We start from the raw sequence: 27,007 nt of genomic DNA on the forward strand, positions 1-27,007 counted from the left end.
TCAACAAAACCGGAACTTCAGATCATGGGAGTCATTGATTGAGATTGAGGTATGTACTGAGGTACTTTGCCACAGAATGTAGAGAACACCAGGGTGCTCCGCGATTACTGGTAACATCTAGAGCGACTGTTTAAGGAAACTATCAGTGAGCCCGAACGCCGTTGCTGACCCCATTCCACTTTGACTGCTCTGTGTTCGACATTCATGACCCGTGGTGCGGAAATCCGACGCGCGCAAGCCCTCGGTTGGGATCCATACGGTTGTCCAGATCCTCATAGCGAAGGATGAACTCACGCTGCAGATCGCAACATTAGCATGGTTTTATCAAGACAAAAAGAAAATGAGGACATGGCGAGGGGGCATACTCTGATCTTCTTCCAGCTGGTAGGATCCCACAAGAGGTAAACACCCCTTTCACTGACACCACGTTCCACGTCCACAGGACCGGGATACGTCTCGTCGCGAGTCAGCCAGCACCGCTCAATCTTGTGATATCTCCATTTCCGACCCATCAATTCCTCGGCTACAACCTCTTGTAGGAGATCTCGGGGCATACTGTAGAAGATGTAGAAGAGCGTTTCATCACTAAAACTCGGAATCCGCGATTGCAACGGTTGGACGTTGGCCACGCTGTAGCATGAAGGAAGCGCAAAATCTTGTTCCAGAGGGGCGCCTGTCATGGACGCAACGAATGGTGAAGCGAATGACGTATGTAATGGTCTGAAGGAGTCAGTCGGCATATTTTTCGCGCATGTGGTAGAATGCATACTCAGGCTGGTTCAAATCCAACCCTAACGTCATCAAATCCTGGCCTACTGCCAGGCTCGAAACATCAGCATTATCACTATGGATCATGCGCAACAATCCCGCTAGCCCGAACTTGTCCAATTCGCTCATTTCCGCGAAAGGCGATTGATCGGCTGTTTGCGCAGTCCCTACAGACGCTTCTTTACCGGTAGCCGGGAAACCTGGCGGTCGCATGATTGTTGGTTGCTCGCTGTAACCGGCGGTATTGGACGCTGCAGAGCTGTTGACCTCCTGCTATAGAATCGTCAGTTTCGAAGTCAAGAAGATGTGGTCGGGATTAGTACCTCTTTTTCCGGGGCAGGAAGCCTGCTAGAGCCTTGATTCACAGGGGATCGCGAGTTGTCTATTCCTAGAACGTGGCCTTAGTGCTCCGTGCGGCGCCAACGCGCTCCACTACGACTTACCTGCTGAGCTTGCATTCCCAGGGGACATAATTCTTTCTTGTCCGTTCAAGGAAGCGGCGATCATGTTGCGATTTTGTGCAGATTGGGACTGGTTGACTCCAGAAAATGGTATACCACTGCTGTAGTTTCCAAGCCCCGTGCCCTGCATCAGCGACCCTCTTCGGTCCTGACTTAGGTCTGCAGGCGCATTGCGACCGAGCGGAGGGAATTCTTCAATATTGCCCGTCTGCGGCTGTCCACCAGCACTCAGCTGACCACTGATACCTTGGCCACCATTCCGGAAATCTTCCAAACGATTGGCGAACTGCGCGCCGGAGGGGAATACATCATCATGTGCGGGTTGAGATTGCTGTTGAGGGTGTTGGGTTTGCGTTTGAGGTGGCCTTGATGGCGCTTGCGACGTAGCATGTTGCGGTCTTTGGACGGGGGTCTGCTGCATAGCACGCTGGCTGGCATTTGCCCATACCATGTGGCTTGGATTTTGGGTTTGTGATTGCGGAGCCGCGCCGGATAGCGAGGGGAAGTCCCTGTGAGGAGAAACAATGATTCTCAGTCATGAGCTCAACCGAAAGGGTGTCCTCGATGAGCCGATCCATAGGGATCAAGCCCTGCAGGTCGAGTGCCACACTCACGAGAGATCCAGCGGCGTAGTGGGCTGGGATCCACTTAAGCTTTGAGCGAATGTGCCCATTGTCCCGATGCTGCGTTGTTGACTGCCTTGCATCCCTGGCGTTCCGCTTACGGGCAAGTTGAAGTTCCAGTTCGCTCCGCTCCCTATATCAGCCACAATTGTCAGTTCGTGGTTGTGTGAAGTGCCCAGTATCAGAAGAAGGTCGTACCGATTTTGCCGTTCGGTAACCGCGCCGTTGCTAATGCTGCGTTTCGAGCCTGTGCCTGTTGTTGTGCGGGGAAGCCGGCCATGCCTCGTAAGGGTTGTGGGCCTGTTCCTGGAGTTGGAAAGAGCGGTCAGCGACACGGTCAGAGCCTCTGGTAGAACATCTTGACATCTTGCGACTGCCTTCAAGTGAGGCCGGAAGGGAGGAGGTGCGGAGATGCTGCTTCGAGGTCTCATGGTCGCCCATGGAGGGACCATCAGTGAAATTTTGCGATTGAATCAAAAGTAGAGAACGGCCACGGTACCGTGCATCAAGCACCCTTGGGACCGTCCACACGAATGTTGTGGCGATGGAAGGCAACACAGTATCCAAGATCGAGGGCGTATGAGGCGGCCGTAGCAGCAAGGCCGGTCATGACGAAGACAAAGGGAAGGTTGGAGAGAACAAACCTGGCCTATTCATTGTGCAAAGAGGTGGGTGTTCAGTAGATTCTATGGGAAAGTCAAGTTTTGGACCGGAACCCCAAGAAGACAGTCAGTGCTTCAGCGTAACAGCGATAAGAAGGAAATGTGCAGCTAGGATCTCTACCCACACTGTTGCGCCGGTACTGGGAGTTGGAGTGGCTGCAACCGCGCGCTTCTTCTTTTATGCACGGACCATCCATGACTAGCCGCCCGAGTCACGAGCATCCAGAACACTCCCGGTCACGTTACCTCGTACAAACTAAGAATTCGTTGTGAACAGATGAATTATTATTTATCTGTAGCCCAGTATGGAGTAGAGTAGGCAGGATGAGCATGCTTGAGGGATTTCATGTATTCACATGAGCCTAGTGGGAAGTATAACCTGTAGACAGAAGCAGTCCAAAAACAAGATAAGGTCAGTGAAGATTACTAGATATGTACTAGGTAGCTACTCTCTGTGTAGCAGATCAATCAATACCTTTCCAGACTGGGCGATATTTATTGATAAAGCTTCATGTATCCTGAGTATTACTATTCCCTTCACTGGCCAACCGCCTGGTTTCTTGCCTATGGAATGTTTCGCTTGGCTCGCCCTATGGGTCGATGTTGCACGGAGCATCCTGGAGCGGTGCCTGCACGTGATCTAGCCGCCCAAACTCCGCTCCGTCAGCTTTTGATTCCTCGGGGCCCGCAGAACGGACGGACATATTGTGCTAGAGATAGATCCCTTCGACGACGAAGGCTACCCTCCTGTCACAATGCATCGCCAGGCCGTCCTGCGTCTGGCTCGCCAGACCGGCGCTTTTCCCTTGGGCGAATTGCCTCCTCCATACCTCGCTCCGTCCCTCCATTTCTCCCTCAATCGGTCGCCGGCCCAGGCCTCGAACTTTTCGTCCACCGCTGTCGCCGCGGGCCACGGACGTGACCTGAGCAAGTCTCGCGGTGTGTCCGCCATCCATCGCACCGGCCCGAAATTCAAGCTGGGTGTTTCGAAGTACCCCTTGCCCAAGCCCGTTGCTCGCGGCGAAGTCGAAAAGCGTCATCCTACCCCCGACCATGGACTCTGGCAGTTCTTCCCCAAGGACCGACAGGCATTGAGCAGCCCGGAATATGATACCGCCCACGGTTCGTTTCTCCAATTCTTTCCCTGAAGGATTAGTCTGGCCCATTCAACTCATTTTTCGATCTCTTAGGCCGTTCATGGTCGATTCAGGAACTCCGCGAGAAGTCGTGGGATGACCTTCACTCTCTATGGTGGGTCTGCGTCAAGGAGCGCAACCGCATAGCCACCTCCAACCTGGAGAGAGAGAGACTGAAGGCCGGTTATGGTGAATACGAGGCGAACGAGCGAGACCGTGTGGTATGTCCCTTAACTCCCCCTGCCATTGCTCCTTTGAATAGGCTACAATCGATGCAAGTTCACAACGTTGATCCAAGCCTTTGCCTCATAATCCAATGATTCAGTATGGTTGTTAACATTCGACGGATTCATTAGGTTCGTGTTACGCAAAACGGCATCAAGCACGTTCTGCGAGAAAGATGGTACGCTTGGGAAGATGCTCAGAAGCTTTACAAGGATGGATATCGGCCGCAGCACCAAGATACTCAGGATGCGTCCTACCCTGCAAAGTCGGAGGAGCCTGAGAAAGCGTGAAATCCACCTTTGGTTATGTCATTGAAGACACGCGGTTCAGGGCTCTATTGACGGGTGTCCACCTTACTGGTCTTGTATTATTGTATGTAGTATAGTTTGCAACTTCCCTTTCTATCCATGCATTGGCTTGCTTCAGAATCTATACATTGTGCTCAAATCATTGAGAGAAATATGAGTGATTTCATAGAAAGACATCCAGAGAAGAATGATTGGAAGGGGAAATCTCCGATGGCTATTGCAAATAATCAAGCCATTAGGGCACCGATATAGATAGCGTGCAAATAGTTGCCGGGGTCGGCTGTTAGTCACTTTGGCCAGTCCGGAGTAGACCGTCCATAGCAGAAAGCAATAATCCCCGGAACAATATTGGTCATTGTCGATGCGCGCTGTGCTATGTGCTATGTGCTATGTGCTACGTAGTCCTATTGGGAAAAGGGGCAGGAGTTTCAGGAGGTCACAGAAGAAGAAATTGGGAGAGGGGCCCATGATTCATCCGATTAATTAACTTGGTCTACGGGTCCATTGTCTTGGTGCCTACCATACAATAGTCGGGTCGTATTTATTGTCGTTGTCGTAGTAGTCGGTTTGGTCTCAACCGTCCATCTAGTCAAGTCCATAACCCGTGAGTCTAGGGAGGTCCAAGGTCTGGCAGTCACCCTGAAAAAAGCCAACGTTAATTGCCTTGGTGGAGCCTGGGTGGGCGGGCGTCAAATAATAACGGGTTCGAGAAGGTGATCGATGATCCGCGGGGGGTTCCAAATCTACCCTTAGACTGCCTTAGACTGACGGGTCGGCCTCCTTTCGACGGGCCTGCTTCTCCTCCTCTCCCTCCTTCTCCCTCCTCTTTTCTTTCCTTTCCTTTAAACTCACCGTGCTTCATAACTCTCCATCTTCTTCCCCCTATACACTTACTGCCCATATTTATTCTCATCCTCCTATCACTCCTTTGGAGATTCATTTGCACATTGTCATTGATTCCCAGCGCTATCTCACATCATGGATGAGATCGCCCCCGAGTATGATGTCGTCGTGCTCGGCACTGGTATGTTGCTACCCCGCCATTCCACCAACGCTATACTGACCCCCCTCCCCCCCCTTCGCAGGTTTGACCGAGTGTGTGCTTTCTGGGTAGGTCCTCCTTACTGCTGTTGAATATATTCCGGTCGCTCATGGTTTCTGCAGGGTTTTGAGTGTCAAGGGAAACAAGGTGCTTCACATTGACCGTAATGACCACTACGGAGGGTAAGTTTGGGCATCTCCGCCGGAGCTATCTCCCCACCCCCTTTGCCATCACACAACCCACTAATCAAGCGTTCAGAGAGGCTGCCTCTGTCAACATCGAGACTGTGAGTATCTATGGCCCCTCTCATACTCTGTATCAGTAGTTGCTAACAGTTGATTTACACCTTGCAGCTCTTCAAGAAGTACGGCAACGTTCGCCCCGGCGAGGAGCCCTGGAAGAAGTATGGCCGCGTCAACGACTGGAACATCGACCTGGTTCCCAAGCTTTTGATGGCCAATGGCGACTTGACCAACATCCTGGTTTCCACCGATGTCACGAGATACCTTGAGTTCAAGCAGATTGCGGGCAGCTACGTCCAGCAAGGAAAGGGTCCCAAGGCCACCGTCGCCAAGGTGCCCTCGGATGCCGGGGAAGCTCTGCGCTCTTCCCTCATGGGCATGTTTGAGAAGCGGAGAGCCAAGAAGTTCTTGGAGTGGGTGGGCGAATTTAACGAGAACAACCCTTCCACTCACCACGGTCCGTAGAAGTTGTGCTTTTACTACCTCATGACACTGACATGGGACAGGCCTCGACATCACCCAATGCACGATGAAGGAAGTTTACGACAAGTTCAGCTTGGAGGATAACACTCGCGACTTCATCGGTCACTCCATGGCCCTCTACCAATCCGATGAATACTTCCTCAAGCCTGGCGCGGCCCCCGAAACCATCAACCGCATCCGCCTGTATGTCAACTCCATGGCCCGTTACGGCAAGTCGCCATACATCTACCCCCTTTACGGCCTGGGTGAGCTTCCCCAGGGTTTTGCTCGTCTCTCTGCCATCTATGGCGGTACCTATATGCTCAACACCTCCGTGGATGATGTCCTTTACGATGAGAGCGGCAAGGTGTCTGGAATTAAGGCCACTATGAAGGACCGTGACAACGAGGGCGAGACCATGAGCTTCACCACTAAGACGAAGAAGATTCTCGCCGACCCCTCGTACTTCCCTGGCAAGGTCCGCGTTACTGGCCACTTGTTGAAGGCCATTTGTATCCTCAACCACCCCATCGACAAGACTGACGGCAGCGACTCGCTGCAACTCATCATCCCTCAGTCCCAGGTCGGCAGAAAGCATGGTATGTTCACCTACAGTTGATTTGGTCTTGGGATGTACTAATATAGTTCAGATATCTACATTGCCATGGTCTCTTCGGCGCACAATGTCTGCCCCAAGGGATACTATATCGCCATTGTCTCGACCATTGCCGAGAGCGATGCCAACCACCACATCGAACTAGAGCCTGGATTCGAGCGCTTGGGTAAGATCGAGGAGACCTTCTTCAGTGCTCCTATTCCTCTGTACGAGCCCATCGAGAGCGGTGAGAAGGACAACATCTTCATCTCCAAGAGCTACGATGCTACCTCCCACTTCGAGACCACAACAGGTAAGCCTTGCGGGTTCCATGAGGAAGAGGTTTTGAGCCTTTTTGCTGATGTCTTCATAGATGATGTCCGGGACATCTACCGTCGTGCGACGGGCGAGGAGTTGAAGGTCGAGGGTCTCCGGGAAGATCAGAAACTTGTGGAGTAAACCAGCCTCCAGCATTTGCATACTAGGGTACAGTAATTCTTTTGTCGCTTCGGATGCGCGTTTTTGACTTGAGCCATAATTCCTCTTGGACTTTCCTTCACGCTCATGAAACATACCACATATTGCTCTTGGACTCAGTCCGCTCGCTTGGTCTCTGGCATACGATATTATTGCAGTAGGGGCTGGTCTACATATGTTCATAACAACCCGGCTCGCAGGTGCATAGCACCAACTTGTGAATAAGAGTTGCTGTTTTGAGTTGAACACATAAACACATGAGACTGTAAAAATGCTCTATCCTAAGTGGCGTCGACAACACAGAAGACCGGAGCAGTAGGGTCTCGAAGATCATAAATGACGACTCTGTAAATAGATGGAGAAGAGGAAGTAGTACAACAAGCGCTAGTCGACGGGTGCAACAACAAAACACTCCCTCCCAGCCAACCCAGCCAGCCCACTTCACATCGACGCGCCATCCAAATTGACCTTCTCATGGTCCGCGACAACACAGACCTTGCCATCCTCCACACGACAGAGCTCCGCCTTCACCAGCGCCATCCGCTGGCCCATATTGACCATCTCGCAGATGATCCGCATCTCCGTCCCCACGGGCACGGGACGGATGTAGGTCAAGTGGAGGTTGCGCGTGGTCCCGGCCGTCGCGAAGCGGCCGGGGCTCGAGAGCGCCAGGATCAGCACCGAGGTGAGGCAGTCCACCATGGTGGCGGCGCATCCGCCGTGCAGGTTGCCGGCAAAGTTGCAGAGCGCCGGGACAGTGGTGAAGAGGTAAGCGCATCGTGCGGGGGCGGCACCGGCGCCGCGAGTCGCGGACTCGAAGCGCAGGTTGCAGGCGTGCGGGGAGTAGTCCCATGTCTTTTGTTTGTGTGTGTGTGTTAGTCTTTATATAAAACTTGGGGTAGGTTCATGGAGCTACACAGTGCTGTACAGTACAGCATACGTACTTGGCTGTTGTCCGGGTCCGATGGCGGAGGTCCCTCGGTTAAGCTGTGGACATGACGCTCGAACTCGTCCAATTCGTTGTATTCCCGGGTGGTGGGGACGGGCATTTTGTCTTGGGAGACTTCTTGTGGTATATCGTGGGTGAATTGATGGGTCTGGGCTGGAATGGGCTCATGTGGTATGAAGTATGGACAGAGGAATCAGTCGACTACAGACGCATATCTATACGCTTGCGTCGGTTGGGGAGTTGGTAGAGGGGGAATAGCCGAGGCTGACGGCTGTTGTTTCAATGGTTGTCAGTTGCTCACTGGTAAATGCTCACACTTGTTCCTTAAGTTTGTGACATCGTGTCCATTCATCAGCTCTTATACCTCTTTCTCTCCTTTTGTTCAACTTCGTCTTCGTCAGAGGACTGGGGCCTTACGAAAGAGCGTTCGATTCTGATTGTCGATTGCGGGGACCAGATATATACTTCCAGTCACCAGCCTTGAATCAGAGTCAAAGGCTAAACTCGCACCAAATGGACCCGTCAACAAACCCTAGAGCCTATAAGTCTTGATAAAACAAACTTCAATGGTCCCCAAAACAAGGCTGAGCCTTGAGAGGGCTTCTGGACAAGAAGCCAGAATGGGTTTCTGGCTATATAGTCCAACGGGGTCTCACATGACCGCGCGTCACGCGTGCTGCCTGAGGCCGGAAGCTTCGTCGTTCCCCATCAATGCTTCTCCGCCCTGGGAGGCCGGAAGTCCGAAACAAACTCCCATAGCCCTGGTGCTCCTTCGACAGCGTTTTCCTCTGTGCGGCCTGAAGAAATACTTGTTGCTACTGGCTGTATGAAAGTCAGATCTTTGATCAAAATCACAAACCACACCTTCTTCTTCCAATTGGGCCTCCGACCGATCACTTGTTGGAGATTGTTTCGTTCTCCGCACCTTACCTATCTATCTATTCCTTCCCCTTCGCGCCGATAAACCAACCGTGCGACATACTTGCCTTTCACATTTTTCCCCCCAACAAATCGGGACCTGTGAAATGAGTACACAATCCTCAAGTCTCTGGTAGTCAGCAGGTCAACAGCAAACCCTCGAACCCAAATCAAGGCGAAATACCTACGGTCGTCAACAATGAAGGACTCGCGCGCGAGCAAGAGGAGAAGGGTGTCGAATGTACAGGCTGTGGATGAGGATGGGGATGTTGAGATGCGCGATGATACTATCAATGCTTCGGCAGGCCAGTCGCAAGCTACGCCAGATAAGAATCCCAAGGCAGTGACCGAAGCGGAGGAGGCGCAATTGGTTGACGAGCAACTAAGATCACCGGTTTCTGCGCGTTCGAAGCGCCGACGATCCTCCCAAGATGTTCCGGCGGTGGAGGATGACAACACCCACAAAAACAACGCTGAAGAGGCGGTGGCAACGGAGACCCCGTCGCGGGCTGGAGTACGGTCAAGTGGTCGGCAGCGAAAAGTACCCAAGCGATATGGAGACGAGATCGTGGAGACGCCATCGGGCAAGGGTGCTGCGGCCTCGACGCCAAGGCAGAATGGATCCACAACGAAGAGTGCCCGGAGAGCGAAATACGTATCGGAATCAGAAGATGACGGTGTTGGAGACCAGGAGGAAGAGGAGGTCGAAGCATCTCCAGAGCCGCAGAAGAGGCGAACCCGATCCACCAGAGTGAAGAAGCCTTCGGTGCGGTTTGATACCTCGGACGAGAAAGGCGCTTCAGCGAAAGACAGAGAGGAGTCCCGAGAGTCCTCTCATCCAGACGACTACCAGGATGGACTGGAAGACCTCGTTTCAATGCAGTTACAGGAGGAACTTACCAATAATGATCTGATCGAAGTCGATCAGACGGCTGCGAAGGAAGGTTCGCTTCCTGCGTATGCCGAACAGTTCCAGTCTATTGTCCAAACGGGCTTGACGGAAGAATTGCAATTTTTGACTCAGGTTGTCCTCGAGAAGCTGAATGGGAAAAAGAGGGTGCCTCTCAAGGGCCTCGAGACAGAATTCGACAAGGTCAACCAGCTTGTCGAGCAGACGGTCTCGATTGGCGAGAGTAACTCGATGCTGCTGCTTGGATCGCGCGGCAGCGGGAAGACGGCTATTCTTGAGACGATCATCGCGACGCTGAGGAGGTCGCATAAGAACGACTTCCACGTCGTCCGACTCAACGGCTTTCTGCACACGGACGACCGACTGGCGCTCCGTGAGATGTGGCGCCAGCTTGGTCGCGAGACGAACACCGAGGACGAAGCCGGAAAGGTCAGTACCTATGCCGACACGATGGCTACTCTGTTGGCGCTCCTATCCCATCACGAGGAGCTCTTTGGCCCTTCATCAGACCCCGAAAATGCGACTGCCGCCAAGTCGATCGTCATCATCCTGGACGAGTTCGATCTCTTCGTGACACACCCACGCCAGACGCTTCTGTACAATCTGTTCGACATTGCGCAAGCGCGCAAAGCCCCCATCGCCGTCCTGGGGCTCACCACCAAGGTGGAAGTAACCGAGATGTTGGAAAAACGCGTCAAGAGTCGCTTCAGTCATCGTTACGTCTACGTACCTCTTCCACGAAGCCTCGAGGTATTCGCCGACATCTGCTTCGCCGGACTCAATCTCGAGGACAACGAGATCGCGGACCTGCTGGAAGACGCGGATCCGGCTGAGCAAGCGATCCTCAAATCCGAGGGCTGGGGAAGACTCCTCGCAGCATGGAGGACGTATCTGCAGGTAATCCCCTCCCAAACCTCCACCTTCCCATCAAGCCCACATCACTAACAAAACAGTGCCTATGGACGGACGAAGCATTCTCCGCTCACCTGCGACGGATCTACTACCAGACCCGATCCGTGAAGGAGTTCTTCACGAGCGCCCTGGTGGCCATCAGTGAACTGCACCACAGCACCTTCTCCACCACAACCGACGCTGGCAGCACCTCCCTGACCATCCCCACCGCAACCACGTTCACCAGCCACCCGCTCTCCTGCCCCGACCCGGCCCCCTTACCCTTCGCGCCGACGATCACCGCATCCGCCAGCCCGTCCTCCCTGCCCCTCTCCCTCCTCCTCGCCGCCACCCGCCTGGCCGCGCTCTACGACCCGGGCCTCGAGAGCGTCCAGCAGACCCCCTCTGGGCCCCTGGCCCTCTCCTTCCCCGCCGCCTACGCCGAGTACGTCCGCCTGCTCACCTCGGCCAAGACCTCGGCCTCGGTGTCCGGCGCCGCCGTCACCCCGGGCCGCGTCTGGGGCCGCGATGTCGCGCGCGAGGCCTGGGAGAAACTCGTCAGCTGGGGCCTCATCAGCCCCGTCGGCGGCGGCAGCGGCACGACAGACGCGCGCATGTTCCGCGTGGAGATCAGCTTCGACGAGGTCGTCGAGATGGCTGGCACGGGCGGCTCGTTGGGTCGCTGGTGGCGCGATGGGTAGAGTCTTGGCCGTCCATTTTGATTGTTCGTTCCTTTTTCTTTGGTTTCCCCTTTCACTTCTCGAAGGAATTAAAGGAGATCATTCAATACCCGACTAGCATGGAATTTGCGTTGAGAATAGGTCGTTAGACATCAATAGAGGAACCCCCCCCCCCCCCCCGGGGTCACTGAATCTAGGCTAGTTCTAGCAAGCTACATACACACACCGCATAGTTTTAGGCCGAGAGTGGAGTCTTTTGTCCCTTTGTCAGTCAGTCAGCCAGGTTGACCCAGGCCAGGCCTGTCAATCAGCCAGCCAGCCTGCCAGCGTGCATACAGACCAGAATTAAATATACAGTACATACACGGCTCCGGCTCACATTCCACTGCACTGTAGAAAATTGGCTGATGTAAAGCTCAGTAACGATAAGGTGAGAGGGGAGGGAGGAAGTCCGGCGAATTGGGATCTAGTAAGCTTAACGGATAAGCAAAGCCGGAGGAGAGGAAGAGGCAAATCAATTGGCGATGTGTATGGATCTATGAGTATGCAAGTGTGTGTGCGTGTGTGTGTGTTGGGGGGAAGGGGGAGGGGGAGGGGGAGGCAATCATCTCACTGTATGACATCCAGCCAGGCTTTTCTTGTGTTGACTGGACGGGTTGGGTTTACCTCTTTTAGTCTGATATCTTCTGTGCGACCCAGCTTACCTGCTGTGATATCTTGGCCCACATAAGTTTGAAAAGAAAACTACTGCATCCGATTACGCTCTTACACCCCCTCACGTGTTCATCCCTCTGCCTCTTGTGCAGTACTCGGGCGAAAGAGGGAAGGGAGGGCTCCCCATCGCCATCTGCACAATCAGCCAGGCCAGGCCATGAGCTCCCATGTTCCGGTCTCGCCAGACCCCGGAACCTGGACCCCACGCGCAAATACTCGCATGCAAGTATCGGCTGGCAGCATGGCGAGAGCGTGGTGGCAAACATGTATTATTGTACTGGACTAAGTTAATGTCACATCCTGGTGCCAAGACTATCGGTAGTAGAAAACATGGGACTGCAGGTTTGCCAAGGACAAACATTTGACTGGCTTACTGTGGTGAGCGTGGGATATTGCTGCTATCGATCGCGCCATGGGCCACCAGTTATTTAAGACCTGGCAGTGCCTGCTGCATACATCCGCCTATATTGATGTGGAAGCACGTTCCTTGCCTGGGGTCATAATGGGCCTTCCTGTACTGACTGTATTTAAGCCGTATGCCTAGCTCGCGTGAGCGTAGTGCATCCGGGGAATCTAGTATAGCGGTTATTTTCCGTCACAGTCGGATGTCTGGGATTGGTGACAGGGATGTGAGAGGTTTTTAGACCGGCCGATATGAGTAGTAAGGTAGGCAGGCACTGAGAATTAATGCGTGGGAAAGTTGGGCCCGTTACCGCACATAAAGGAAAAAGGGACTTTACCTTGAACTACCTAGTAACGTAGTATCCGGACATCTGCTGAAGTATATGCAGCCTAAAACGATTGGTCCTTGAGAGGACTGTTCCCTGTCACTACAGTAGCCGATATGTCTAGTACATGTGTGAACTTGCTAGTATGCACATGCCAGACACAGAGGATGGTGATCTCAATCTGAAGTCTCCAGCTGTGCATTAGCGCAACCACCTGGCTGTCCTCATGGCATGGCGTGGCGTGGCAGGGCATGGCGTGGCAAGGAGGAAAGAATATAGTCTGGACCAGTTGTGCGACCCCATCCATGCGTCATCTAGCTGTAGTCCGCAAGGGATGACTGGTCTCGCTGTCTCGGTTCGGAACACTGAGGGTTCGACTCTGTTCCGGCCAATGAGGGCACTGTGATCTTCTGATCGTCGTGGCAGGATGGAATAGCTATCAAGGCTTAGAGCCGATCAAGCATAGTGTCTGTCTGTCCGAATTCGGCCAAGGAGTGGTTGGTGCATGGCACTCTAGGTATATGAGGGGAAAGGTCGATGTGCGAGCTTTGACTCGATTTGCATGTTTGGTTTTCTCCTAGCTCATGTACCGTATGTCGGGAGTTACGACGAATCAGAGACCTTCTGCCGTTCGAAAACTAATGCATGAAATGGCCCTGTTGATTTAAGTCGGTGCTACTCCGAGGATCAGAGGAGGATTTCTCAGTCATCGTCCAACAAGCGGGGACACTAGGTCACTATGGAAACCAAGTAGCGTTCTTCTTGACATCCGTAAGAAGCGCTGGAAAAAAAAAGAGGACGGGTCCGCATGGGGCCAACACTAACCGAGTATCGTTTGTCTGATGTGAGGAAGAGGTGTTTTGATGCTGTAATCTACAATCGAAAAGCTGAGATAGGATTCTCCCGACACGCCTGTTTGCCTTGTCTTGTCCCTGGGGCGACGGGTGAAATCGGATGCGTGAATGAGTAGTCAATGCAGTCAACCGCCTGGCATCCTTGCCACACATTGCCTATGTTACACAGACTGCCAATACCGCTCACTTGTGCAGAGTGATCGATCATGTCGTGGTCTCGCAATCACTGCTAGTAGAGACTAGTCAGCAACCAAGGTGGAGCACGCTTAGTCGGTTTAGTCTGACGCCGGGGGAAGAAGAGGGGTTGTGAACTGTGCTAACAAACGCTTGGGGATTACAGAAGTGACTAGTCATGGCGGCCATATGGGGGACGATCACTTGTTCTTGGTAATCGAATGCCGATCCTCAAGCCATGCGGTGTTTGCTATTCCCCACTGACTCGGCGGCATAAATATGAGTCGAAGAGCGTGAGCTCGAAGCGCCGAATGGTAGTCAAAGGCCAAGGTGGGGGTCAAGGTGGTTTTCGCGTGGACAGCAAGGATCTGCGAGGTCTCTTAAACGCCGGGGCCCTTTCGCAACCGAGCAATTGTCTGATCTCCTTGCTTCTGCAGCTGCAGGAGTCGACGGGGTGGTTCACGCAGACCGTCTGGCGCCGTCCTGTGGATCGGTTGTATAGTACTGTACCTCTAGAAAACAAAGTGTACAATATAGTACAAACAAGGAGAGCTTGCGATTGTCATTTGGGACTGGCGGAACAGATGTTGCAAGAATGATAAGGAGGTCTTATTGAGCACGCATATAGTCCGATTGCGAACTCGAGAGTCAAGTCAGGAAAGAAACAAAGTATCAAGAGTGTGTGCATGCGAACGACACAAGATGGAGCAAGTCACGTGATACGGGATTGGCGGAAAGGGACAGCCCATAGATTGGTCAATCGATCAACAATCAAATACCGGGGACATCATGGATTGAGATTCGAGTTTCCATCTATTGCACGACTCATCAACACCCCATCCTCAATTCGCGCCTCTTGATCTAACTGTAATGGGTGTCACTTTGCGATAATGCCAAAATGATACGTGGGCATCTCGTCGAGGCCCCCAGCTTTCGAGTGATAAGGCCTCTTGGCTAGAAAACGCAGCCCACGACTTGAGCAAAGTACGTTCTACATTATCTGTTGACCTGAGATGAAGACTTGTGCTAATCGCCGCATCAGTTGAATCACCTGAATCTTCTCTTCCTGCTCTTGAAACCGTACAATTGTCCTAACACGGGTGGGCCACCACAATCCATCCTGATATCCATACTCACTCCATCTTGCAAAAGAGCCAGGACATTGCGTCGGCCTCAAAAGGCTGTGCAATGACGAGAAGCTTTTCCACCGCTCGAAATACCTTCTGGCCCGCGAACAAGCGACTAGCAAGCCCCGTGGATCAGGTTGCCATGCCTCATCGTTCAAACTATGCTACCATTGGGGGTCGGCTATTCAAATCGCGCCAAACAGCTACTATGACAAGCTTTTCGAACTAGCCATAATAGGCTTTAGTGAACGCCACTGCCTAAGCTCGCTGTGGTGCCGGCCTGACGGATTCCATGGCGTCTATTCAAGCAGCTTACCAAGCCGCACCTCGACATGCAAGGTCCGACCGTCTGTGGAGGTGCACGGGAAGCAGGACTGGGCCAAAGATCGCAGGCTCTTTTATCTTGGAGCTAATATCGAGCTATCACCCGCGAGAGCAAGCGACGTCGCCAACAAGAAACAGGAATGAGCACTGCTTTCTGAAGGTCGAGATAACCATGGCCCGCATCGTATGGTTTATACGGCTGTATCGTGGGTGCGCCTCGTGCTCTCGCCATCGGGACTGAGTCTGCGTAGCTGTTGAAGCCTGATATCAGCTCATTCGTGATTGTGTATAGCCAACGAGCCATACAAGACCTGCTCCACTGCGCGTCAGTATTATAGGTCTTCTATTCACAGTGTGAGAATTGGCTTCAGTGCAGCCAGATGTCGTCATCGTGGTTTTCTGCTGTCCAGCCTGTAGTCTCCAAACGCCATTCGAAGCTCGCCAAGAGCAGGCATGGAGCGATCGGACAATTAGGCAACATGCACGTCAATAATTAGGGTAGTCCGTTAGACCCAGCGCTTGTAGATAACCTCATTTCGCATGCCGCATTGATTGACTGAATGAACTCCGAACCCCGCGTTCCCAAGAGCTCCTCCTGACTCAGGAGCTGCGACCAGCAAATGATGAAGCCGTACTGAAATTCGCAAGGATGGACCGATTTCTTCAACAAAAGCAACGCTAGACCGCATCGCGTAATACTGCAGAGCAGAATCAACAATGATGGCGCCAAACTGCCTAAGATTTTTCGATGGTCTTTGTTTGGTTTTCACCGACTCCGCCCCGTATCCGGCTCCGACTCCGTCTCCCCCACGCAACAGGTTTCCAAGTTTTCGGCATGGTGAGCTGTGCTGCTCTCCCGCGGTCCCTTCTGTTTCTTTCTGCCTGAACTATCTTTGAGTTTTGGTGAAGGAAGGGCCGATGATCGGTGTGGTGTGACCTTGTATTGTATGTATGTACCGTACCATTACCTGCCGCTTTTAACCCGGGTAGTCGCGGACAGTTGTTGATAACGTCCGCTGTCGTATCGTACCGGTCAGTACCAGTCAAGTATTTGAACCAGGAAGTTTGGCCTCAATCCTCCCCCACCTGGTAAGTTAACCCCTACCTGGGCTACCTGCCCTGCCGTGTAACGTTCAAGGTTCGATGGCGGCCTCCCGGAAGATCCTCCACGTGCGGCTTTCCACGAATTATTAATTGGCTTTGGTCATGATGATTGAGGAGGGTTTGCCAAATTACTGCTGACTCAGCACAGCAGGTCGTAAGGTTGGTATATCAACAGATACTGATATGGAGGTACATCTCGCGTAATGTGGTTGGAATCTGGCAGGATCTACTACGTGATATAGCTCTGTGTATAGCTTGGGTTAGCTATGCTAGAGTTTAGAAGACATGTCGCCCGGTCCTCTAAACCTCGGTCCCACTATTCCCCACGGAGTACACAATAGTCGACAGTCTTTTCCGTGGAAAACTCTCCCTATACGGGCTGTTAGATTTGCGATCCCCAAGTAAGGAAAGAGACCCAGGTTCTTGCCACTACATGCGGTTTGAAGAAGCTCGAATCTCATGAGTCATGTTATAGACTCAATCTGATCCTCGCGCCGCCAGGACCCTCCCACTAGTCACCATCACTTCCTCCAGCAAACTTTACCTTGCACTCTATTCTACGAGTAGCTGCATATCCAGAGCACCATAAAGGGCTTGTTATGCACTATTAGGTTACTCGTCGACCTGTCGATGTGCTAGAGGCAACTAGCTTGGAGCCAAGCATGACAAGATTCTATGGTATACATGCCTCGCTCGGACTCTGCCGATATAGCAGTTTTAGCGGGAGCCTTGCTCCCTTCATGCGTCTTGTCTATCAAACTTAAAATGCGGTTATTTAAGCTACAATGAAATCGCGCAGAGTTGAGTAGAGGTGCTGGGAGATGTCATCTACACATATATGACAGAGGCCGCCCACGCTTGGGTGTTCTCTAGGGCAGGCTCTCTCGCCTAGGCTGTAGGCCCTCAATCAGGCCTGAAATGCATTCGTATTTAAGATTGTGCGATTTGTCCAAACAGCCATAGTAACTTGCTAGGACCGGCAAATCTAGTGGTCAACTCGAGCAGAAGCAGATGTCTACACTTTCACTCTTTTCATTATGTGCACGGTCCTGTGGTCGAAGGAACTAAGTTGGTCGATATATGACCCCTTTCTCAATAATGGATGCAGATTCTTGCACTGTATGAGACGTCGTCAATGATACCAATAGTCCTGTGAGATGGCTTGCATCCCAGAACAATCTAATTGTGATATTCGTCCAGTGTCTTTGAAAACCCCAAACGCCAAAAATCCTCTCAACTCTAACAAACAGACAGGTCACAATCCCTCGATACTCCAGACTAGTGCGCTAATCAATTAACCTGTAGACGATATAAGCGCCAAAAGCGGAGGAGAAATCTAGTCGCGCCAAGTCCTCCACACAATTGGTTTGACTTTTCCCCCCTTGCTTAAGCGACCTTTCTAAATGGGAGAAGGATCTTCCTTAGTAGCTTGCCATGCATCACAAACCTTCGGCACCGCCGTTGATGCTCGGGGCCGCCGTTAGAACTGTCACTTGGTAAACTCTCCTGTACTGTACCTGAGACTTAACTCTGGTCAGCCGCACTCAACCGAGCAAGAACAGCCCGTCAGCGAACAAGAAGGAATTAAGCGAGGTTTGCACAGGTCTCCAGCCCACACATACGCAACTTGGGTACTGTACGTGTGGAATGTACTTCCGGACTGTCCGAAACCGAAATGAACCATCGGGCCATAAACACACTCACACACACATCAGACAATCAGAACCGAACCTTCCCTAACAAGAACAACAAGACAAACCCCCACACGCCCTGATGTATGAATATGGATGTATGTGGGTCAAAAGGAGAGGGGGGGAAGGAAGGAGGAGTAAGGGGCGGGGCGCAAAAGAATCCACCGAAGGAAGAGAAAATCCCTTCTAGCGTATTCCAGAAGCCTTCTAGAGTGCTTCTAGTGCCGACCCCCATTGGGAAAAACCTGACATCACCTGATACTCTTGGTATCTGGTTCTCCATCAGCCAATGTATATTAACTCATTTTGCCCAACCATGGATACGGAGTTAAGCTAGTCTCCAATATATGATATCATGGCGCCCCCAAAGGGATAGTGCATGGGTTTCCCAACCCAAGGATTCCATGATTCTTCCATTCGGTTTCTACGCGATCGGCCGCCACCTGGTCCGATCTTCGCCCGTTTTTTTTTCTCCCTCTCTTCTTTTTCCGTTTCCCGTCGCCCCCTCCCCCTTTCCTTCCTTTCTGTCTGGAACTCTGGATGGAGCCGATGGAATACAAATTGGACGATTTTTTTTTTTTGGCCCGGGGTGTGTTTCATGGAGCTTTGCCTGGATTGGGAAAGGACACGTTGTTGACGGATGAGATGGGGGAGGGAAATGCGTTCGTCGATCGAAGTGAAATTGGATTGAGTTTGGGTCAAGTTCACACAGGTTTGGCGGTGGTTAATCCGTCTTTCAATGAATTGGGCGGTTAGCTGCATCAGTATTGTACTTCCAATTAGGTACTCTCCTTGCCTACAGCATTGGATGGAGTATTACGAGCTACCTTATGCTTCTAGACCCGTTGTCTCGCGATAGTGATACACGGAGTTACTTCATGAAGTCAAGTGGATGTTGTCAAGTGAAGTGGTTGGATTAGGATTTGATGCTGTTGGAACTAGCATCTCCCAATTCCCCCTCGTACCCTCCCTCCGATATAGTTTGTGAACGAGCAGGGATTGGGATCTATTCTAGGAACTTGGCTCAATCCCAATCCTTCGGGGCCTCGTACCCGAAACAAAAAAAAAAGAAAAAACCAACAAACCATCCGATGCCGTCCAATTGGGATTGTACATGTTCTTTGACTCTGTTGGTTCGGTTCATGAGAAGAAGCTACTACGTTACCCTGTGTTCAGTCCGGCTCCGTGAGTTGGTACGTAGAGAGCCTATTCATGTTTACAATTTTGAGTCTGTTCCATCGGAGAGATCAACCGCCATGTTTCACCAGTTGATATCAAATGCGGTTTGGCCGGCAGTAACCCGGCCAAAGTCTAATAGAGGATCATCACTGGCCCGAAGGCGGGTTTTTCCGCCTCGCCCCGTTCGTTTTCCCACACAGATCTCAGCAGTCCGGCACGGATTTGGCTCCCTCAAATACTCCGTAAGTAGATCTGGGTAGGACCGGAGTTGGACCTCACCTCCCTGCCCTGAACCTCGGCATTTCATCAAGTGGTGAGTAAGTTATTGCCATCGCCGCCGCCTGCGTACCTTATCTTTCGGCGTGTTCAGCACAGCGAACCATGGAGGAGAGGGAGAATTACACCACATCTAGGCCCTTCAGCAGATTAAGAAGGAAAACATTTCCACCAGAGCCAAGACATTGGTAATATATGACATAGCCGCAAATCATACACCCTCATACGCCTCATACGCCTCATACGAGCGTGTTCCTACTATGTATGATTCAGGTCTTACCTGGAAAACACGGTGTGCGCTTTTGTGTGGTTGTGGTTCCTTTCTTTTTCGTCATTCTTCAACCTGCCCACCACGTGGCACCCGCATCATCCAATTTCTTTTTTCTGCAGTCTTGTTTGCCTGGTAAAGATTTGAGCCTCGACACTCCACCTACCATTCCCGCCATATATTTGTCGGTAACATAAAAAAAAAGGACAGAAATCCAGTGGATACCTTTCCCCATCGCACCAAAAAAACTGTTTTACCAACGCTATCCCAGACAGAGTTTAACCACCCCCACTACATGCCAAGGTTCCAGCGAGCAGTCTGAGAATCCACCGTGGGCCCCCCCCACCGCCCAATCCAGATTTATTCTTGACCGCTTCTCTTTTTCCGTTCTCAGTCTTTTGCCCCGTGCGGCGTTTTTGTTGTTGGGGATGAATGGGCGATATCAAGTCTGATTTTTGACCGCTCTCTTTTGGGTCTTAGAACTTCTGCTGCGTTTTCTTTTGCGGGCAACTAGTTTAGTGCACAAAGGAAAAGTGGAGCATTCTCCTTAGCTCGACTTTATTTAGGCTGTATTCAGTCTGCTTGATATCTGGGTAATCGGAGCCGAAGTGAGATAGACAATGATGTACCTCGTCGATATCATTTGCAGCTGAGCCGAGGTTGGTAGTCCTGCTCGATTAGGATGTTGGTATGCACCTCCTTCACAAGTTCCACGGATTCGAAATCAGGCACAGAAAGTTTTTTTTTTCTTGGGGGTAACATCTTTCTTTTTAAGGTATGTACGTATTCGGTAGAGCATTGATTAAGCCGGTCCCACAATTCTCCCATGCGATTGACAGCGCAACTACCGCAGCGCTGCAATTTGGACCTTGATGGAAGTATACCGCAGTACGGCACCACTATCGCAGCTAGCTAGCTTTACTACATAGTATTATTGCTCCATACCAACTAACTCAACATCTTCTGCAACCAATTGGGACCACAAGTCTAGCACATACTCCACCCATTGGCAGGGATTCCATATCTCGCCTCAGTCGTCTTCAACCCTCAAGGCCCGTGTGGTAGTCCTGCAGATCCTTGATCAACCCCCGATACGAAAAGAAGCAAACTAGGGAAAAGCCATCAACAAACTGCAAGCACCCGCTCGAGCAGAAAGTCTAAATCCGGTCCGGGAGTTTGCTGCGGTCTACTGACAGCCTGACACCCATACTATACACACCTCCCCCTTCCAAACCTACTCCAAGACCGCATGTCTTATACATCCCGGCCAACCAGGCTCATCAACAAGATGGGCACACATCAGAGCTGGGTTCGATGCGCACAGCGTAGCCAAACCCAAACCAGAGACAGGGGCCAAGCACCTCGATCATGGCACTTGACGAGCTGCATCTGTGGCGGCTTGGACTATCCAATTCATCCCTGTCTCTTGTCCTACCCTGCCAGTAGTACTAGACTATCTACGGAATACTAGGCACTTAACACTAGGTAAATACAGTTAGCCCTAGCCTAAACCAACTGCCGGGATTTATGCCCGGCTACTGAGGGGGGGGGAGGGAGGCTCTCGGGAAGTCGCATTGCATTAGCAAGTCAGCGCTTGTCGCGGTCTGAGTCTAACTGTCTTAGGGAGGAGACGAAAGGTCCGGGGGTCTTGAAGCTAAAAAAGCCAAAATTGGGATTGAGAAGTAATGCCGGTCGATCAGTATCATAGTTCTCCCATGGACTAAGGAGGGACATCGGCCCGGGCTAGAGGGCTAGTCTACGGAGTAGAAGCCAGGGGAAAGTTGCAGGAGAAATGAGGATCTTCTTCACGATGGACGCTACGTTTTCTGCAGGATTCCGGGTTAGTTGGGATGCAAAGCGATCCAGGAAGGCGGGTTCGAGATCAATACTATGGTGGAGAGGAAAGAGAGGGCATGACGACCGCTCCCAGATGGTTGGTTTCCCTTGTGCCGAACTGTCGGTTGCACAAGACGAGCCTGAAAGGATACACGTAAAGCAAGGGAGAAAAGGGGGCTAATAATCCTTGTGTACAGTTGTTTGTTTGACTCGTACCTACCTAGCCATGTGGAAAATCTGACCTGTCAACCAACAGCAGTTGTTTGACAAACAGACGGGCCAAGAGCCAAGCACTCGGTTACTATCCTGGCCTGGCGACAGGATGGGTTGCCCTGTTGTTCGGGTTCCTCTCGAACTCTCCCCTTTGCCCTTTGCCTTTCCCTCTTCCCTTGTCTCTAGTGTCGAAGAGCTAGAACTTAGAAGCGAAAGTAGAAAGAGTCTGTCAAGGAATAGGGACGGGAGAGAGATACGCACAGATCCCTTATGAACCTAACTTCAAACACTATTCTTCAAACGTACACCTCCATGCCCGATTCTGACTGGCTGCGGCGTATAATCCCACGGCTTATATTTTATTTTTATCTTTATTCTTTTTTTTGGGGGGGGGGGGGTTAAATTCTCAGATTTTGACTCGAGTGCCAGCCACATGGCAAACTTAACTGACTCTTGGGCCCTTGGCCCCGAGCTACGATGGCGATTGGCTGCCTTGAGGCTAAGAAGGTTAGAAACAAGACGGACAGCAATGAGACCTTGAAGAGATCGTTCAAAAAGCATGAGAGACACATACAGGAAGAGAGAGACAGGGTCTTGCAAGTCCTCATACGTAACACATAGCAACAGGTTTTCAGATTCTGACATTTTTACTTCGGGGCAATCCCCCAACCCCAACGCCACGTACTGTACGTATCATCTATCCGAATCAAACAAAGAAAAGACAAAACAAGACAAAATCAACCCGTGACATCCATCCCATCCCACCTCCCAATTATCCACACTCACCCGTAACGAAGACAGCCCAAATTGCCCCTAGAACCACTCTAGAACCAACTGAAACAAGGTCTCTTTCTCTGGCTTCTTTCCCAACCACCGGAAAACAACGCGCGCCACCCACTACTGAGTTCTAGACTCAGCCTTGCCATGCCAATAGTAGAAGGGGTAACTGCACTGCAGCGAATGTCATCATCCCTGTCAGGTTCCACGCCGAAACTTTCTGCTCCGGAGAACCTTCCCGTCCTTTTGATTTTTTTCCCCCTCTCTCGCGTGGCGGTCAGGGATCTTGGGACCTTTTTCTTTCTTCTGGATGGAGACGGCTTGTGGTGGTGGACGGCTCCCGCTCCGTGGATTTGATATGGGGCCGTCGGGCAATTGCAAACCTGTACTGTACTCCGTACTCCGTGCGATTCCATATAACAGGTGGTCGGGATACATCCGTTCCGCTCCTCTCTCTATATGTCTTCTAGAATAATGTTATACGGAGTAGCTAAAAGCTAAGGTGCGTATGTAACTACTAGGTAACTACTAGGTAGGAAGTTAAGGTAAGCGGAACCGGAGCCGGAACCGCATACCCTACCGCCGGAACCTGCTTACAGGGCTCGCCGTGCCCGCTGTCAGTCATGGAGCAAGAAGGACCATGCCGGAGAGAGGAGGATAGGAAGTATTTAGTCTTCCTTGCTTTTTTCTTCGTCCGCTTGTCTTTGAAGAAATCTACGAGCTGACGTGGTCCAGATGGATCCCTTTCATACTCCGCTCCGCCCGTCGAACTGTTGGCATGTAATCTGTTCCCTGCATCATTGCGCGAAAGAGCAGTGTATCGCAGAAATTTTGATGAATCCTCATTCCCATACACCCTGATCCATTCATTATTATACATACTTCTATAGACTGTAAGTTAGATACAAAGTGATTATGTAACAGCGACAGGAAAGGGCGTGGTGTGGGGGGGAGGGGGGTCAAGTGGAGGAAGAGAGAAAGAATGGGGAGGGCACGCAAGTTTCAACGCTAGAATGAATAGACTAGAGCGAGCAAGAAACAGAAACAGAGCATCCTGCGGCCCAGAAAGCGCCCTTACCGCACTTTTCCAGTCGGGTTTTGGGAGGGGGGATCCACAATTTGTCCTAGAAACTACGGAGTACAGTTTTTGTGTCTCTCTTCCCAAAGCAGTAACGAGGCGATTACGCCATTCTAAGGGCCCTCCCTCCCTCGCTCGCTCGCTCATGCGCTCACTCACCGCTTCGTGTGGAGAGACAGGGAACCTGGAAACAGGTCACAAGATACGATATCCGTACATGATCCCGAACCTTTGGTTATAGGTACAGTACAGTACCTTATCGTCGGGCTTATGCTATATATGCCTCTGTCCTTTAATGGGTGGAGTGGGTGTTTACAGTACACGTTACGTAGAAGGCAACCACATAGTACAGCTTATTTTTTTTTTTTTTTGTTTTAGATCATATCAGTTCTTCACTGCCCTGGGGTCGGTGTGATTTGGAGTGATTGTGACTGCCTGATTGACTCATGACAGGACGGTTCACCTTGCTGTTGAGGAGAAGAGGCTTCTGACTTACCCGTAGGCTGTAGCTAGCCGGCCGGGGGCTTCTGTCAGATGCGATCCTGCTGCGATCAGACCTTCCGACTCGATATAGCTCCGTCGCATTAGCCTTCCCCAAATGAGCCTCATGTAATGGAAAAGGAAGATCCAAGACTCCAGCAGGATTTAGTCTACGGTTTCAGCTCGTCTGGACTTGGCCCAAGGCTGCGTGCCGGGTTCGTCCGAGCCGGGGTGAGATTTGCGCCCCCCCAGCCGGACGGGACTAGGTGTTCCAGTCTGGTGGTTAGAATAGACGAGACCACGACAGGCCAGAGAGAGTGCACCGGGATTGGGATTGGGCCAACTCTCCTTAGTGGCTTCGTAGTCGAAATCAGGATCCCGGTCACGCTGGCGGGAAAGAGTGCGTTTCCCAACAGTTCGACTGAAAGCGGGTTGGGTGTGATGGTATGGGGCGGGTAGTGGATCGAAAGAATGAACCTTTGATAGCAGGATGTCATATATAACAAGGGGACGATCCTTGATATGTATGTCATAAGTTAAGTTAGCTGTACGTACTCCCGTTGCCAGATGCGATGGGGAGCAATAACGTACGACACTGGAGTCGCGACGCTAGGATGAGCTTCTTCGGACTGGCTGGAAGCCTGTATGTAATACGGCCAGGGAGTAAGAGCAAGCTGAACGAGCGCCCAGTTGACAGAAATGGCTGAATGTAGAAGAACACTAGCCGATGATTATAGGAGAATTAGCACATCATTGTCTAAGAATCGAGGATTCAGAGCATCGATGAGCAAGTATAAGTTGTCATTTGAGCTGTTGATTTACCGCAATACAGCTTCGCGAAGAGACCAATCAACGGGCGACAACAGCCAAGCCCGTCTGAGCATCACACACTAACCCAACCCAGCCGCCAGCTCTTCTCCACGTGTGTCCACGTGGAACCAGCATGGGTCTCGGCTAGGACATGAAAGAAGAAGAAGAAGACACCTGGAAGAGTCATGGAAGAGCGGGAGACAGTCATCAAATCATCATAGGCAACGATGAGCATCATCATTCGGTGTTAGATAATCCTAGAAATCCTGGCGGGATCGAGAATACGAGCGTCGAGCAAGCTGGCCGGACACAGCCACACGGGAAGCCCTTCTCCACTGTCTGTTGCTCGTTTCCTTTTGATTTTAATCTGGCTGACGACAGATACACAGAGTACTAAGGATTATTGAGGCAGATTCGGTGTGAAATCGGTTCCGTCCGATCACGCTTGATCGACTCGAGATACACATCTCACATGCAGCACATCAAATAGTGAGGAGGAGCCACAGGACTCAAGCCGGCATGTTGTCTGGTGATCGCTCACATCCCCCAGATAAGGGATTGTGGCCTGAGGCTCCACTAGACATACACGTATTGATCGGCATCAGGGAAAGTGCTTGGTTCGCTTGGTCCTGTCCAAGGACAACAAGGTTTTGGGCTTGAGCGGATACCCACGTGGGTGGGAATGGAGAGCATCTTACGGAGTAGAGGGCCAACGGTTCTGTGAGGTACCCCTACAGGCTACAGCTTTGATGGCGCGGTCAACAAGGATAAATAAACATCAATGGATCACCATCCATGGGGATCATAACAGAGTCATTGGAACCGATATAATGGGAGGAGGGAAAGAAAGATAAGAAGCCTACCTTAGAGGGTGGAGGCGCGGACGGAAGGAGGAGATCAGCCCAAATTCAACCATCCCCAAAAGACACTGCGACGACGGCAAGAACACTTCCTAGACTCCTAGTATCCTACCTATCTTGGTAATTTGTCCATGGCCCAAAATCATGCCAAGCCGCGTAGGTGGATGGGTCGTGGGGGAGATACCGACCAGGTACATACAGAGGAGTAGGGTTCGTAATTATTCATCTCAGCAGCAACAGCAGTCAGTGGCTTCTAGCAACGTACTGTTCGGTCCTAGTGGCACACTATTCCACATTGGGCAAGAGTTCTACTGCGAGTGTTCGTGACGAGTCGCTCTGAATGGCTGCTATCGCCTGGGGGATTTCCCGGCTCGAAGCTAATGACTCAATAAATGACGATCGATACTGGATTCCACCGTAATGTCTGTACAGCGCAGTACTCCACCTACCCAGCGAGTAATCCTCCCGAACCTCTCAAAAGGGAAGGCAAACGGAGTACAGAAGCTCCCTGATGATGCATCTAAATACCTACCTGTACCTATCATCACGCAGTTCTCTATAGTCATGATGCAGCTTGAAGATAGGTGCACTATCAGAAGTTTACGATAGAGGAAAATGGAGGAAAATATGTCAACCCGTTCTCAGGCTGCAACGTAAAGCAGACAACTCCTGTTCAGGTTGAGTCAGGAAAATCTCCAGCCGAGGCCCGGGAGATGTCATCGAGACTCATCGTCATATGATAAGAGATACCACGGAAGTTTGATGACGATTGGTAGGGCGCCAGCATTCATGAGAGTGACTATAAGTACATATATGTGCATGCATATCCTCATTGACACCTACCGGTCGATCTGAAGTCAATTGACCCCAGAATTAGTGTACGTGCCTGGGACTCTCAGAAACCGGGGATATCTATGTGAAACCGATGATCATCCGACGTTGCTTCCCAGCGCTGAGCTGAAGGAGGTCGAAAGGCGGGTATGATTGAACTGTATGGTACGTGACGGGTAATTGCTGGGAGAGGGTCATCCATCCACGGACGGGCTGGCCATCATACGGACGGAGGACTCCGACTCCGGTTGAGTATTCTCATGGGCCATGGCCCCGAGGGGAAGGGAAGCATTCAAGGATGCTCCTTGCAGCAGTGCCATCCCGACCGACACGG

At 51.6% G+C, this 27,007-nt stretch overlaps 5 protein-coding genes across 5 annotated transcripts; 3 read left to right on the forward strand and 2 right to left on the reverse strand.

Moving 5' to 3' along the window:
• Positions 1-16: 16 nt before the first annotated feature.
• BO86DRAFT_14311 (NOT2 family protein) lies at positions 17-2,336 on the reverse strand. Its single transcript, XM_025666221.1, has 7 exons — positions 2,051-2,336; positions 1,844-1,985; positions 1,212-1,738; positions 1,092-1,156; positions 770-1,038; positions 366-720; positions 17-295 (listed from the first exon to the last, which is right to left on the reverse strand). Exons 1-7 carry the CDS (start codon positions 2,130-2,132, stop codon positions 203-205), a joined length of 1,533 nt encoding a protein of 510 aa, XP_025530063.1. The 5' UTR covers positions 2,133-2,336; the 3' UTR covers positions 17-202.
• An 865-nt stretch (positions 2,337-3,201) lies between these two features.
• mrpl4 (mitochondrial 54S ribosomal protein uL29m) lies at positions 3,202-4,319 on the forward strand. Its single transcript, XM_025674317.1, has 3 exons — positions 3,202-3,636; positions 3,705-3,871; positions 4,007-4,319. The coding sequence occupies exons 1-3, from the start codon at positions 3,270-3,272 to the stop codon at positions 4,163-4,165; spliced, it is 693 nt and encodes a 230-aa protein (XP_025530064.1). The 5' UTR covers positions 3,202-3,269; the 3' UTR covers positions 4,166-4,319.
• A 635-nt stretch (positions 4,320-4,954) lies between these two features.
• BO86DRAFT_387287 (secretory pathway gdp dissociation inhibitor) lies at positions 4,955-7,247 on the forward strand. The gene is made up of 8 exons (XM_025671550.1): positions 4,955-5,207; positions 5,269-5,293; positions 5,348-5,407; positions 5,484-5,511; positions 5,579-5,924; positions 5,974-6,528; positions 6,580-6,837; positions 6,898-7,247. Exons 1-8 carry the CDS (start codon positions 5,162-5,164, stop codon positions 6,981-6,983), a joined length of 1,404 nt encoding a protein of 467 aa, XP_025530065.1. The 5' UTR covers positions 4,955-5,161; the 3' UTR covers positions 6,984-7,247.
• A 78-nt stretch (positions 7,248-7,325) lies between these two features.
• Positions 7,326-8,170, reverse strand: BO86DRAFT_446598 (PaaI family thioesterase). The gene is made up of 2 exons (XM_025676537.1): positions 7,946-8,170; positions 7,326-7,856 (listed from the first exon to the last, which is right to left on the reverse strand). The coding sequence occupies exons 1-2, from the start codon at positions 8,048-8,050 to the stop codon at positions 7,443-7,445; spliced, it is 519 nt and encodes a 172-aa protein (XP_025530066.1). The 5' UTR covers positions 8,051-8,170; the 3' UTR covers positions 7,326-7,442.
• Positions 8,171-8,712: 542 nt separating this feature from the next.
• On the forward strand, positions 8,713-11,405 carry BO86DRAFT_454616 (origin recognition complex subunit 4). Its single transcript, XM_025677068.1, has 2 exons — positions 8,713-10,675; positions 10,732-11,405. Exons 1-2 carry the CDS (start codon positions 9,068-9,070, stop codon positions 11,368-11,370), a joined length of 2,247 nt encoding a protein of 748 aa, XP_025530067.1. The 5' UTR covers positions 8,713-9,067; the 3' UTR covers positions 11,371-11,405.
• The last annotated feature ends 15,602 nt before the right edge of the window (positions 11,406-27,007 follow it).

The sequence above is a fragment of the Aspergillus japonicus genome (assembly GCF_003184785.1).
Source record: "Aspergillus japonicus CBS 114.51 unplaced genomic scaffold BO86scaffold_10, whole genome shotgun sequence".
NCBI lineage: Eukaryota > Fungi > Ascomycota > Eurotiomycetes > Eurotiales > Aspergillaceae > Aspergillus > Aspergillus japonicus.

Bases quoted from the DNA above. Each gene is read 5' to 3' on its own strand.
- BO86DRAFT_446598 (XM_025676537.1), bottom strand. From the start codon at position 8,050: ATGCCCGTCCCCACCACCCGGGAATACAACGAATTGGACGAGTTCGAG. The intron at 7,857-7,945 runs GTACGTATGCTG...CACAAACAAAAG, and splicing joins CGGACCCGGACAACAGCCAA to ACATGGGACTACTCCCCGCA.
- BO86DRAFT_387287 (XM_025671550.1), top strand. From the start codon at position 5,162: ATGGATGAGATCGCCCCCGAGTATGATGTCGTCGTGCTCGGCACTG. The intron at 5,294-5,347 runs GTAGGTCCTCCT...TGGTTTCTGCAG, and splicing joins ACCGAGTGTGTGCTTTCTGG to GGTTTTGAGTGTCAAGGGAA. The intron at 5,925-5,973 runs GTCCGTAGAAGT...GACATGGGACAG, and splicing joins CAACCCTTCCACTCACCACG to GCCTCGACATCACCCAATGC.
- BO86DRAFT_14311 (XM_025666221.1), bottom strand. From the start codon at position 2,132: ATGGCCGGCTTCCCCGCACAACAACAGGCACAGGCTCGAAACGCAGCA. The intron at 1,157-1,211 runs GTAAGTCGTAGT...GCCACGTTCTAG, and splicing joins TGGGAATGCAAGCTCAGCAG to GAATAGACAACTCGCGATCC. The intron at 296-365 runs GTATGCCCCCTC...TGCGATCTGCAG, and splicing joins CCAGCTGGAAGAAGATCAGA to CGTGAGTTCATCCTTCGCTA.
- BO86DRAFT_454616 (XM_025677068.1), top strand. From the start codon at position 9,068: ATGAAGGACTCGCGCGCGAGCAAGAGGAGAAGGGTGTCGAATGTACAG. The intron at 10,676-10,731 runs GTAATCCCCTCC...CTAACAAAACAG, and splicing joins CATGGAGGACGTATCTGCAG to TGCCTATGGACGGACGAAGC.
- mrpl4 (XM_025674317.1), top strand. From the start codon at position 3,270: ATGCATCGCCAGGCCGTCCTGCGTCTGGCTCGCCAGACCGGCGCTTTT. The intron at 3,637-3,704 runs GTTCGTTTCTCC...TCGATCTCTTAG, and splicing joins GGAATATGATACCGCCCACG to GCCGTTCATGGTCGATTCAG. The intron at 3,872-4,006 runs GTATGTCCCTTA...CGGATTCATTAG, and splicing joins CGAACGAGCGAGACCGTGTG to GTTCGTGTTACGCAAAACGG.